This window comes from Aphis gossypii, chromosome X (assembly GCF_020184175.1).
Source record: "Aphis gossypii isolate Hap1 chromosome X, ASM2018417v2, whole genome shotgun sequence".
Lineage (NCBI taxonomy): Eukaryota > Metazoa > Arthropoda > Insecta > Hemiptera > Aphididae > Aphis > Aphis gossypii.
The window spans coordinates 62,100,773-62,113,574 of NC_065533.1; the positions used below are offsets into that span (position 1 = coordinate 62,100,773).

At 29.1% G+C, this 12,802-nt stretch overlaps 1 protein-coding gene across 5 annotated transcripts in view; it reads right to left on the reverse strand.

The window, feature by feature from the left end:
- Positions 1-595: 595 nt before the first annotated feature.
- Positions 596-12,802, reverse strand: part of LOC126552614 (serum albumin SDS-1-like) — a 77,973-nt gene continuing 65,766 nt past the window's right edge. Inside the window, exons 1-4 of one of the 5 annotated variants that reach the window (XM_050207326.1) lie at positions 7,683-9,261; positions 7,285-7,448; positions 1,364-1,478; positions 596-896 (exon numbers count right to left, since the gene is read on the reverse strand). In XM_050207326.1, coding sequence (XP_050063283.1) covers positions 659-896; positions 1,364-1,478; positions 7,285-7,423 — 492 coding nt within the window. In that variant the 5' untranslated portion in view covers positions 7,424-7,448; positions 7,683-9,261 and the 3' untranslated portion in view covers positions 596-658. Of the gene's footprint in view, positions 897-1,363; positions 1,479-2,053; positions 2,218-7,284; positions 9,262-12,802 lie in introns of those variants that run through there. The other 4 variants (XM_050207321.1, XM_050207325.1, XM_050207322.1 and 1 more) reach the window with 4 other exon arrangements.

Below are 12,802 nucleotides of genomic sequence, written 5' to 3' on the forward strand. Positions count from 1 at the left end.
AATTGCATGGTTATTGATGAAATATTTTGAGTAAGATTTATATTATATAAATTAAAATAAATATATTAAAGAATATATTTTTTTATTTTATTTTATTTCAATTTTTCTTATTAACAAATATATATATATATATAATGAGTCTCTCCATAATTGATGTAGATAAGGTAAAAATATAGGTACCTATTCAATCTAATTTACAAATGCCTATGTCTATCACAACACATTAAAGTCTGTTTGCATGGAATTAAATGTAGTACTGCATATGACTGTAAACAAGGTCTTAAACAATGAACCACAACCATCCACATACATCTAACCACAAGCATTTTAGCTGCCAATTGGGATATGTTTTTGCCTCATTTAACAAAATATTGTAAAAAATGGGAAAGTTGTATATTGTTTTACCTCATCTTCTACGACTGTTATCAAGATGACTATATAGATTTATTATGTCAGATTCACTCACATCTTAATGACGTAGCCTAATTATAATTGTTTAACAATAAGTATATTGCCAAATAAATTATTATCATTTGTATGAATATGTTACAAAGATGATTTTCAGAAAATAAATTATTAACAATAAAATATTTGTACAAAGAAAAAGTATAATTATTGTTATAATTACAATATTATAAAATAACAGTTTAAAAGTTGATTATGGTAAGTAAAAATTAGAATAAAATGGATTGTGTAACGGAAATAGTACATAGTACCATAGTCCATGACTTTCTTGTGTTGCTGGTATTGGTGATGTTGTTGGTTTTGTTGGTGGTGGTCGAGTGGTTGTTGACGTTGTTGTAGAAGTAGTGGTAGTTGTTGTACTCATAATTGTATGTACTGGAACTGGAGTAGGAGTTTCTGCTGGTATAGTCGATGAATTGACGTTATGTGATCTGTGAACATAATAATGTCAATTATTGAAAAGTTTATGAAAACTATGGCTTATTGGACTTATTGCTCAAGAGCTTAAGAAGTTTTAAACACATTGTCTGTATAGGTAACCATAATAAATAATTATAATTAGGGCTAGAATTCAAAATTAAAATAACAACTATGGATCTTTATTAGAGTACCTAATAAGTTTCCCTTCAATAAATCATTTTTCAAAAATGTGTTAAATTTTTTCGCAAAATTTGCTTCAAATAAAATTGATTTTTAATGTGGTGCTTTGAAAATCAAAATTTAAAAATTATTATTATTGTTACTTATGACAATAATAATATTTAGTATTTACCGAAGTGTGTACAGTTACCAACAGTCGATTCTTAATAGTTAAAAATTTTAAAAATGAATTTAAGTTGTATTAAACATTGGAATTGTATAATATAATAAATATAAATTAGATTGTATAGGTAGTTACTTTGTTCGTTGATCAGGACAATGTGCTTGAATAAATTTTAAGTTGCATTCTTTTGTACAGCACGCGTTTATTAAAAATCTGTTGCTTTCCTGTTTTTCAAATTCTGCCAAAGTAACTGAAACAATAATGTAATTAGAACCATTAAGATACCATAATAATATTGTGCTGTTATGGGAAGTTCAATCATAACTACAGTGCATCATAATAGTGTTGGATACTAGCTAATTTAAAATACAAATTAGTAATTACTATAGCAAAATTAATTAGATACTAAGTTATGTGGCATGTAATAATTATATTCCTTTTTATTTAAATAAACACAATTGTAACAAATTTTTGTTGATTCTGAGCAAATTTACAATGATGTGTATTTTTGTGTATGTATTGTAAAAAGTTTTATATACAATAAGTAGTCGAAAAAATGTTGCGATTAACATTGTGCCTATAACTTTATGGAACAAAATGCAGAAGTTGTTTAAAGGAAATAAAATACTGCTATATTTTATTTCCATAAAAAGTGTTGTCTAAACACTCTAAACAATAACTCTAAAAGCAAATATAATATATCAATACTGATTAAAAATTATTGATGATAAATCTCCATACGATTTTATCATTTTATTTATACAAACCATATAACCACATACAGTTTTACGGTTTCATTATGTATAGATGTAAATATTAAATTACCTTTTTGTGACCTTCCTTTGCAAACGATTTTTATAGATGCCTTGAGTAATTGTCCACAATACTTTTGAGTCACTTCCCACGGGTCTACTCGCATAAAAGAGGGCCCTGGTGCTCCTAAAGCTGTGTTGCAGGCCCACATTACAATAACGATTTTTACAAAGTTCCTGAAACACACATGGTTTATACATTAATGATGAAAATAGATGTTATAATAATTGACACAAAAATTATAATACATTAAAAGTAGTTAAATAAAAAAATGTTATATTAAGTTTAATAAATATTAATGAGGTACTTACATAATGATAATTAACGGTGTCCAATGATTTTTTTATGCAAATGTGTATAGATCCTAAAAAAGAAAAAGATATTAACAATGTTTTCAATCAGATAGTTATCATATTTATATTTTACAGAAATAATTTATTGATTGACTATTAGTGTATATTAGTATATCTAATAACTAATATACATTTTGATTTCAATATTTGTACCAAATTCATTAATTGAAACTTAACTTTCAAACTTTTATTTTCCAAATATACAAACATCCATATAACACATTGAACTGACTTTTAGAATAACTTTTGTTCTTATTAATATTTTTTTTTGTTTATTATTAAGAGACACTTGCGCTACACGTACAATATAATAAAAAAATTTAAATTTGTTTAAATTTTTATTGGAAAAATTCAAAATAGCCAATTTGTAAATTTAATTAAAACAACAATTTTTATGGTAAAAATATTTATCTAAATCAATTAGTTTATTTTTTAGAATTTTTTAAAATATCAATATTTTTTTGCATAAATTAATTTGGAGTGTTATGACTTCTTTCAAAATATTATTTTTGCAATCAGTATATTTATTAAATAATTTATTAATTATATAACGTTTAATTAGCATCATTTTTTTTTTTAGTCAGTTCTATCTGATACACTTTGTTTATAACAATATTAAATCAATTGATGTTATAAATTATATCATTTTATTTCTATGATACCAAATCCGTATTTAAACATGACTTTTATTATAAGTATTTGGACCAACAAAAGTCTAAGTAATTTATAAACATTTCAATTTAACAAAATTAAAACTAAGATAGTTAAATTATACTTTTATTAATTAAACGATATGGTCAAATGTATGAAAATATAAAATGTATTAAAAAACAATTATTTTAGCTTATTATATTAATTTAAACTAATAAATTTATTATAAAATATTGAATAACCAGAAATGGATAACAATATAATATATAGGTATTTTTGTTTTTTTTTTTTATAAAAGAAGATGTGTTATAATGTTTTTCGTTAGCAATCAAATGACATGCAGAATTAGGATTTAAAAAGGTTTCAAATATATTAATTGACAGAGTTCAATTGAAAATACTAAAAAAAAGAAAATATTACCTAAAAATGCAGAAATTAATGCAAAATAAAATAGTGTGAAAACTAAAAAAAAAAAAAATGTGATTATATAGTATAGTGTATGGTCACATTTTTTTTTATTGTGGGAGGGAGGATGATCATAACCCCTATGCAGTAAATTTGTGGTTTGACATAACGACAAGATTAGGAAACAAGCTCTATAATTTAATATATTATAAAGCCGGTTCTTCGTCATGTTGTTGTCTATTAACCTAAACCATATTATAATCACTGAAAATTAATATTTAATGATTCGTATAAAACATTTAAACAACTTGGTTTTCAACTGAAAGCATTTTACAATTATATTTGGTTACTGGGAAAATTGGTTACCGATAAAAAAAAAACGAAGTAATATAATGTGTTGGGAGTAAGAATTTAAATATTTAAAATTAATTATCATAAAGATATTATAAGCACTAATACCTACCTATTATTTAATATTAATAAATTAAATTAAAAAACTTACTTTTTTGGATTAAAATGTTGTAGCCACAAGCGTCCTATTGTGAAAACGAAAATGTCTCAATGGTCGTTCTGGAACGTCTACAACCACAGTAAACAACCGTTTTCGTGTATCAATGAGCGTTCAATATTTCATTACCGTGGTAGGTTAAACCTAACCTAACCCACTAGTTAACGCGATCATATTATCTGCTTGAAATACGTCGCTCGTAAATTCGTCATGTATTCTTCCACGGTTATAGATAACCTAACCTGATTTTTGAGAGCGCAAGGAGTTTATACTTTACCCTCGTAGTGATGGAGGCATTACTCCTTGAAAAATTAATTCCAACTTTTAAGATGTAAATAATAAATATATTTTACTGGTGAGTATATAATTTAATTTTGTGAAATTCGTGTAGCAATAATTGAGAATAATATTAAAAGTTTAGGGTAGGTTAGGACCTAACCAATTCCTAATATCTAAATATTGATTATTCAATATTGATATATCTCTAAATAAAACAGAAAATATTTTCATAGTTTTTAAAGTGAGTTTTACTTGTAATTAAGATCTATTAACTCAAATTTTTGTTAAATGTCATTGTATTAGTGTACACTGTCATTTTTCAATATCTTACCTACACATATCTGTCGTTTTCGACGTATCTGAGGTAGGACTGGCGGTATTTGAAATGTTGATACTGCTATCCGGTATTTGCTTACTACCTTACCTATCTCTGGTATTACAGGGTATACGGTTATTACCGGAAATGCTGTTCCTCCTCGGTAATTGCCGGATCACGGTGAATCTAATACAAATGTTCCAATCTAGGAAAATTGAATTTTAACATCGATTTTAAAAATCACGTTTGTAATTACTCGTTGTTTTTGAAAAATCTCAAAATAATTTGTTATTTTCTACAAAAATCATGAAGCCTAAACCTTAAAAGTTCTACATATCTGCATTCAGGTCCAGATCACCGGTTCTCAAACTTTTAAGTAAAGTAGTGGACCAGCATATCATTTACTAAGTAGGACTGGGGATTATTTCTATGCATGATTTAAACTGTTTACGCCATATGCCATAATGTCGTATGCTCATGATGTGGACCATGTTACTATGGAATCATATATTAGCATAATTTAAAAACATTAAATTATAAAAATTAAAAATTAAAACTTGAATGTTCAACATTATTACTTAACCCTTATACCTAAATGTCAAATTTGTCATTTAAACTTAATTTTGAACTTTAATTTAAAATAATACTTTTAGGTAAGGCTTTAGAAACTTGGAGTTTTTGAAAATAAAAATAAATTGTTCTGAATGGCCTGGAGCGAGTGATGTTCGATTATCTGTACACATAATATTAACCTTGGTACTAAAACGTGTTGGTCATGGAATCCAAATTATAAATCATAGATTAAAAAACCATTCGCAATAACATTGAATTTTATTTAACATCTAATCTTGATGTTTCAGGTACATTTAAATCCACTCCCTAATACACATTAACTATTGCATATAAACGTGGTAATGAGTCCGAACGCTGGGTTAGCGTTAGTACTGCATATGACTGTAAACAAGGTCTTAAACAATGAACCACAACCATCCACATACATCTAACCACAAGCATTTTAGCTGCCAATTGGGATATGTTTTTGCCTCATTTAACAAAATATTGTAAAAAATGGGAAAGTTGTATATTGTTTTACCTCATCTTCTACGACTGTTATCAAGATGACTATATAGATTTATTATGTCAGATTCACTCACATCTTAATGACGTAGCCTAATTATAATTGTTTAACAATAAGTATATTGCCAAATAAATTATTATCATTTGTATGAATATGTTATAAAGATGATTTCAGAAAATAAATTATTAACAATAAAATATTTGTACAAAGAGAAAGAAAAAGTATAATTTGTTATAAATACAATATTATAAAATAACAGTTTAAAAGTTGATTATGGTAAGTAAAAATTAGAATAAAATGGATTGTGAACGGAAATAGTACATAGTACCATAGTCCATGACTTTCTTGTGTTGCTGGTATTGTGATGTTGTTTGGTTTTGTTGGTGGTGGTCGAGTGGTTGTTGACGTTGTTGTAGAAGTAGTGGTAGTTGTTGTACTCATAATTGTATGTACTGGAACTGGAGTAGGAGTTTCTGCGTATAGTCGATGAATTGACGTTATGTGATCTGTGAACATAATAATGTCAATTATTGAAAAGTTTATGAAAACTATGGCTTATTGGACTTATTGCTCAAGAGCTTAAGAAGTTTTAAACACATTGTCTGTATAGGTAACCATAATAAATAATTATAATTAGGGCTAGAATTCAAAATTAAAATAACAACTATGGATCTTATTAGAGTACCTAATAAGTTTCCCTTCAATAAATCATTTTTCAAAAATGTGTTAATTTTTTCGCAAAATTTGCTTCAAATAAAATTGATTTTTAATGTGGTGCTTTGAAAATCAAAATTTAAAAATTATTATTATTGTTACTTATGACAATAATAATATTTAGTATTTACCGAAGTGTGTACAGTTACCACAGTCGATTCTTAATAGTTAAAAATTTAAAAATGATTTAAGTTGTATTAAACATTGGAATTGTATAATATAATAAAATATAAATTAGATTGTATAGGTAGTTACTTTGTTCGTTGATCAGGACAATGTGCTTGAATAAATTTAAGTTGCATTCTTTTGTACAGCACGCGTTATTAAAAATCTGTTGCTTTCTGTTTTTCAAATTCTGCCAAAGTAACTGAAACAATAATGTAATTAGAACCATTAAGATACCATAATAATATTGTGCTGTTATGGGAAGTTCAATCATAACTACAGTGCATCATAATAGTGTTGGATACTAGCTAATTTAAAATACAAATTAGTAATTACTATAGCAAAATTAATTAGATACTAAGTTATGTAGCATGTAATAATTATATTCCTTTTTATTTAAATAAACACAATTGTAACAAATTTTTGTTGATTCTGAGCAAATTTACAATGATGTGTATTTTCGTGTATGTATTGTAAAAAGTTTTATATACAATAAGTAGTCGAAAAAATGCTGCGATTAACATTGTGCCTATAACTTTATGGAACAAAATGCAGAAGTTGTTTAAAGGAAATAAAATACTGCTATATTTTATTTCCAAAAAAGTGTTGTCTAAAACTCTAAACCAATAACTCTAAAAGCAATATAATATATCAATACTGATTAAAAATTATTGATGATAAATCTCCATACGATTTTATCATTTTTTATTATACAAACCATATAACCACATACAGTTTACGGTTTCATTATGTATAGATGTAAAATTAAATTACCTTTTTGTGACCTTCCTTTGCAAACGATTTTTATAGATGCCTTGAGTAATTGTCCACAATACTTTTGAGTCACTTCCCACGGGTCTACTCGCATAAAAGAGGGCCCTGGTGCTCCTAAAGCTGTGTTGCAGGCCCACATTACAATAACGATTTTTACAAAGTTCCTGAAACACACATGGTTTATACATTAATGATGAAAATAGATGTTATAATAATTGACACAAAAATTACAATACATTAAAAGTAGTTAAATAAAAAAATTTAAAAGTTTTTGAGTTATAGCAAAATAAAAATTTCGATTTTGACGAAAACTGGTTTTACGTAAGAATTCTCGTTTTTCCATCATTTTTTTTTTGTTTTTCTCGATTTTTTTGAAAACTTTAATGTTTACTTTTTACCTCTATAATTCACCAAGGATATTCATTTTTCCATCGGAAACCACCCCCGAAGTTTGAAATCGAAGCATTATTTCGACTAGTTATGCTGTACACAGATACAAAAACAAACAAAAAAAAAAACATAGATCATTGTAAAATCAATACATTCATCACTCTGTTTAGAATCTAAAATTGTTAAATTGTAAAATAATAATTATACAATACTTGATAAACACTTATATACCTATGATGTACAATAAAAATTTATCTGGTAGGTGTATATCACTTTTGTACGTCAAGTATATAAATGTTACTAAACACACGACCGGATTTACAGTCCGATTTTTTATACGTTGAGTTAGATTGTGGTAAATTGACAATGCCGTTTTTCGCTGGAACAGGGCAAAATATAATCGTGTGTTTGGACCCTTACTTATAGTTGAGGCAGTTAAGTATAAGCGAAACGTATGTAAAACGCACTAATTAAGGCCGGGGCTATAGACGGCGTTTTCCGCCGCGGATTACAACACGGCGTATAACGTCCGTCGTGTATAACTATTAGCTACTCCGATATAAACTTTCAATTCGACGGAAAACGGCGCGGAATACGCAGCGTACGAAACGCGGCAGAAAACGACGTGTCTAGCCCCGGCCTAAGTCAAATAGACTAATACCACATGGAAATCTGAAAACATTTCATTAAACTCTTGGCTACAAAACGTACGGAATCGTGTGTCTTGAAATGTGCACGATTCCGTACGCTGATAAGGACCATACGGAATCGTGTTCTACCCACGCCACCGACGGCCTTGGCTGAGCGGCGGACAACCGCCGCGGCACCGTAGCTGTTTCCCGTATGTCGAGTTCAATCTCCGCTATGTGACTATTAAGTTCGGCTAAATTCGACGAATCACGATTTGCCCGATTGCCCCACAACAGCCGTGGCTTTTCAGCCGATTTTCGATCACGTCTTGTCGCGCATTGAGACTCCTCACAGAGTTCTTAATGTCGACTAGTGCGGTTTCGATTGGCTCAAGGCGGTTTTCGATACTAAATAGTTCTACTTCCCGCCAAACGTGAGCACCGACGTTTCCAACTTGGTGACCTAAGTCTACCAATTGCTGTGTCGTGTCGGAAAAATGTTTGTTTAGCGGTGGTGCATTACGATTCGATAGCCGCGAATTTACCCGCGAACTGTTGTTCGAACCGCAATTATTGGCCGCGCCTGACAGTCTGTCACACTGGTCGTTATTAAAACAAATATTCCGAACTTCGTCGTCAATGTATCCGTCCCCGGATTCAACTACCGAATAGTCGGGAACACCCGTTCGGTGATTGTTGGTCCTAGGCGGAGTACCTGCCGAATTGTACGGGTGCGTCGTCGAAACAGGCAATTGCAGAGTTTGTGGGTCATACCTGTCATCTAAAATGCTTTGTTCGAGTCTAATAAGAATATTATTCTTAGCACCCGTGCTGATAATATCGCGTAATTCACACTCTTTAATTTCGACTCTATAAAATCGACTTTAATCCTGCGATCGACATTTGGAAAATTCTTTTCGCAACGTTAGACATCGTACTTTTGTTATAGTTGATAACCACAATAATCAATATAAATAACGATGCTATCACACACACGAACCGACTGAAATTAGGTACGATAACCGATACCCGATAACGATTCAAAGTGCTATGCTTATCGCGTGAGCCGAATTGTAGAGACGACTGGTTACCACCGGCCTAATGTCTACTTGTGCGAGAACGGCTCGAAGTACCGCGTACGCGTGCCGGGAAAATGAGTTAATTAGATGCGAATAACCGATATCGTTCGGTAACCACCGAAAACCTGCTAATCCCGATAACAACCAATTTATTCTCTATTTCCGTCGTGACTGACACTCGTTGTCGGCCAAGTCGCACTTATCGGGGTCTTTCCTAACCAGCGAGCTAAATTAGTACTTTCGATTTGGCGAAATATTACGTAAGCAGCTATTCTATGTGGCACAAAATAAAATTTACTTACGGTTTCGCCGAACTCGTACTTAATCCGTGGTCTTGGTGTATGATTCCGAGGAGCCAATTTGTCACGTAGCACAATAGTAATAATAATAATAAAATAGGAGAAAAGAAAAGAACAAGATGAAGAAAAAAGAAAAGAAAAAGCGATTAATATAATAATAATAATATTAAAGAAAACTTTGTTTTTTTATAATAATAATAATAATAATAATAACGAATAACCACCGGAGGTGCGGAGGCACAGCTACAAAAAAAATATAACAACAAGAACGAAATTTAAATATATATATATACAATAGGTATTGTATATAATAAGTCGCGACAAGTACGGACTGTATAAGCGGCGGACGAAGATGTAGCGTAACGCGCGGTTAAAACAGACAAGCGCCGCCGTCGCTCGCGGCGGTCGTCACACGTCGCGGGAGTTGGTACCGCGAAAAAATAACTCTATAATATGAGTTTTTGCAAATTAATCTCAAATCAATACTAAATGTATAATTTACCTACGTACAATTGTTATGTTCCCACAAATAATATTAATTTTGGATTCAATGATAAATTATTGTATAGGTACCTACGATAAAAATGATTAAGAGCACGGATTAGGTTCTACGATCTGTCTGTCATATTGATCAGATATACAATAACTAAGTACAGTGACATATTATAACGGATAAGAAAGGTACTACTAACTTTATCTTAAATGTAATGTAATGCGATAATTTATAAAGTTCGTCAATTTTGTGTGCGTTCATTTCTCTGTATTCGGTACTACAGTGTTCTTTTGTATATTATATAATTCGCTAAGCATTTGTTTTAATTTCTTTTTGAATAGTTATGGATAGTTTAGATATTTTCGAGAGCCAGAAGGGCAAAGAAAAGTTGGCATATAAAAATTTTAGGTATGTTGTACACAAAGAGTGTTTAAATTTTATAAGGTGGAAATGCTGCAAAAAAAAATAGCTACAAATGTCCATACATTTTAAAAACTTCCCTGGATAAAAAACATTTCATTAAAATAGATCATGAACATAATCATCTTTCGTGTCAAAATGAAATTGATGCCGCAAAAATTAAAATGCAAATTAAAACACAAGCGAAAATATCAAAATCTACGCCTGAGCAGTTATTTTCCGAAGCTGTAACGGGTCTTTCAGAAGGTGTTCTTGAAGAACTTCCTAAGGAAAAATCAATAAAAAAAACCATCCAAAATCAAAGATCTCAGAACTTTCCAAAAGTATCTGATAATCTAAAAGATTTGAAAATAGAAGGTATGTATCCACTTTAAAAAATTAAGAAAAAACAAGATATTTTACGCCAAACCAATTTCTGGCAAAATAAATTTTATCATAAATTGTTTAAAGTTAAAAATTTTATATTTTTCCAAATTTTAAATATTTAAATTTAAATTAAGAAAAACCCGTGTAATTATATTTACACGTGATCCCAGGGACGCCCGCAGAAATGTAACTCAGGGGGGGGCAAAAAAATTGCAAGTACTATAAATAGGTACTTGTGGGAAGATTTACTGCTTCATCTTTCATCTACTAATACTTTGTTATAGTATCAATATTACTGTATCATTAATAATTGTTTAAAAGCTTAACTAATTTCAGTTATATAAAATTACACTATTAGTTTTATATTTATTAGAAAATAAAATAAAGTTTAAACTAAAAACAAATTTTTGTGAATGAATTTACATATTACATCATACCTATTTTATTATTTTATTCAAAAAGTAATGACAATCTCCTTTTGTTTGAAGCAAATAAATTAAATGAATCATCAATTTGTTGATTAAAAAATTGTATTTTGAATCAATTTTTTAATTTATTTAAAAATTAACGATAAATGTACCTATAAAAATAATAATGTAATAATATCTGTCAAAAAGTTTCAATTTCCGTCGACGATCGTAATGTTTTTTTTTACAATTGAATACCTCCTTTATGACTTGTTAGATACAAGAATTGTCCAATAGTCGCTAAATACCTAAGACCAGCTTTAAGTAAAAAATGGACATTTTTGTAACTAACACGAAAAATCTCAGGGGGGCAATTGCCCCTACTGGCCCCCCCTTCCGGGCGTCCCTGCGTGATCCATATTATAAGAGTATCCGTGTATACGTTAAAAAATATACGATTTTAAATACACGTGTTCTTTTAATACCAGTAGGAAATCGTAAGCCCTATTATTATACATAAATATATTATGTTATATAATAAAATATAATAATGATATAATATATATATGTATTGTAGGTGAATGGAGTGTTTTCGAAAATGAAAAATGTTTACTATTTGATAACCACAGTGAAAATAATGAGAGGGTAATAATTTTTAGTATGTTAAACAATTTGAAGTTATTAACATATGCAAATACCTGGTATGCAGATGGAAATTTTGGTTTAGCCCCGAAACATTTCTGAAAAAAATCATGAAAAACGGTCTAGTAAAACTGCAATGAAAAAACGCCTGACGTTTTAATAAAATAAATAATAAAGATGAAGATTGTCGTAACTAATCTCAGTGTCCCGCACACGTACAATTACTACTATACAATAATATGATCATAGTATAAATCGATAATATATTAAAATTAATCTTCATATTTTGTAAATTTCATTAAATATAATAACATTTACAATATGAGTACAAGTTTTGAATACCCACGTTTGATGTTTTTGAATTATAACAAAATAATTAACATTGTTATTATTCATGAAAATACGTAATTTTATCCAAAATTGAAATACAAATGCATGTTTCAAAAATCCCATATCACCCTTAGTATCTCTATGAAAAATGTATATAATATATAAGAGCGTTTTTTACAGTAATAAGTAATAAATAATAACTACTTAATAAGTATAGAAAATCTGATTGAATGGCATGAGATTTAACTACCTATTCTTTTTCAAAAACTAAAAAAACCTTTTATGCAAATAAATATTTAAATTTTCGAGATAGACATGAGATCCATGAGGAAAAAGAACCATTTCGGCGCAAACAATATTACTATTTATTATATATCCTAGACACGTGAGAGTATCATCGCATGCATAGCAATTTGAATAATTACATTAAAATTATCGCAGTATCAAAATAAAACTGTAGGTT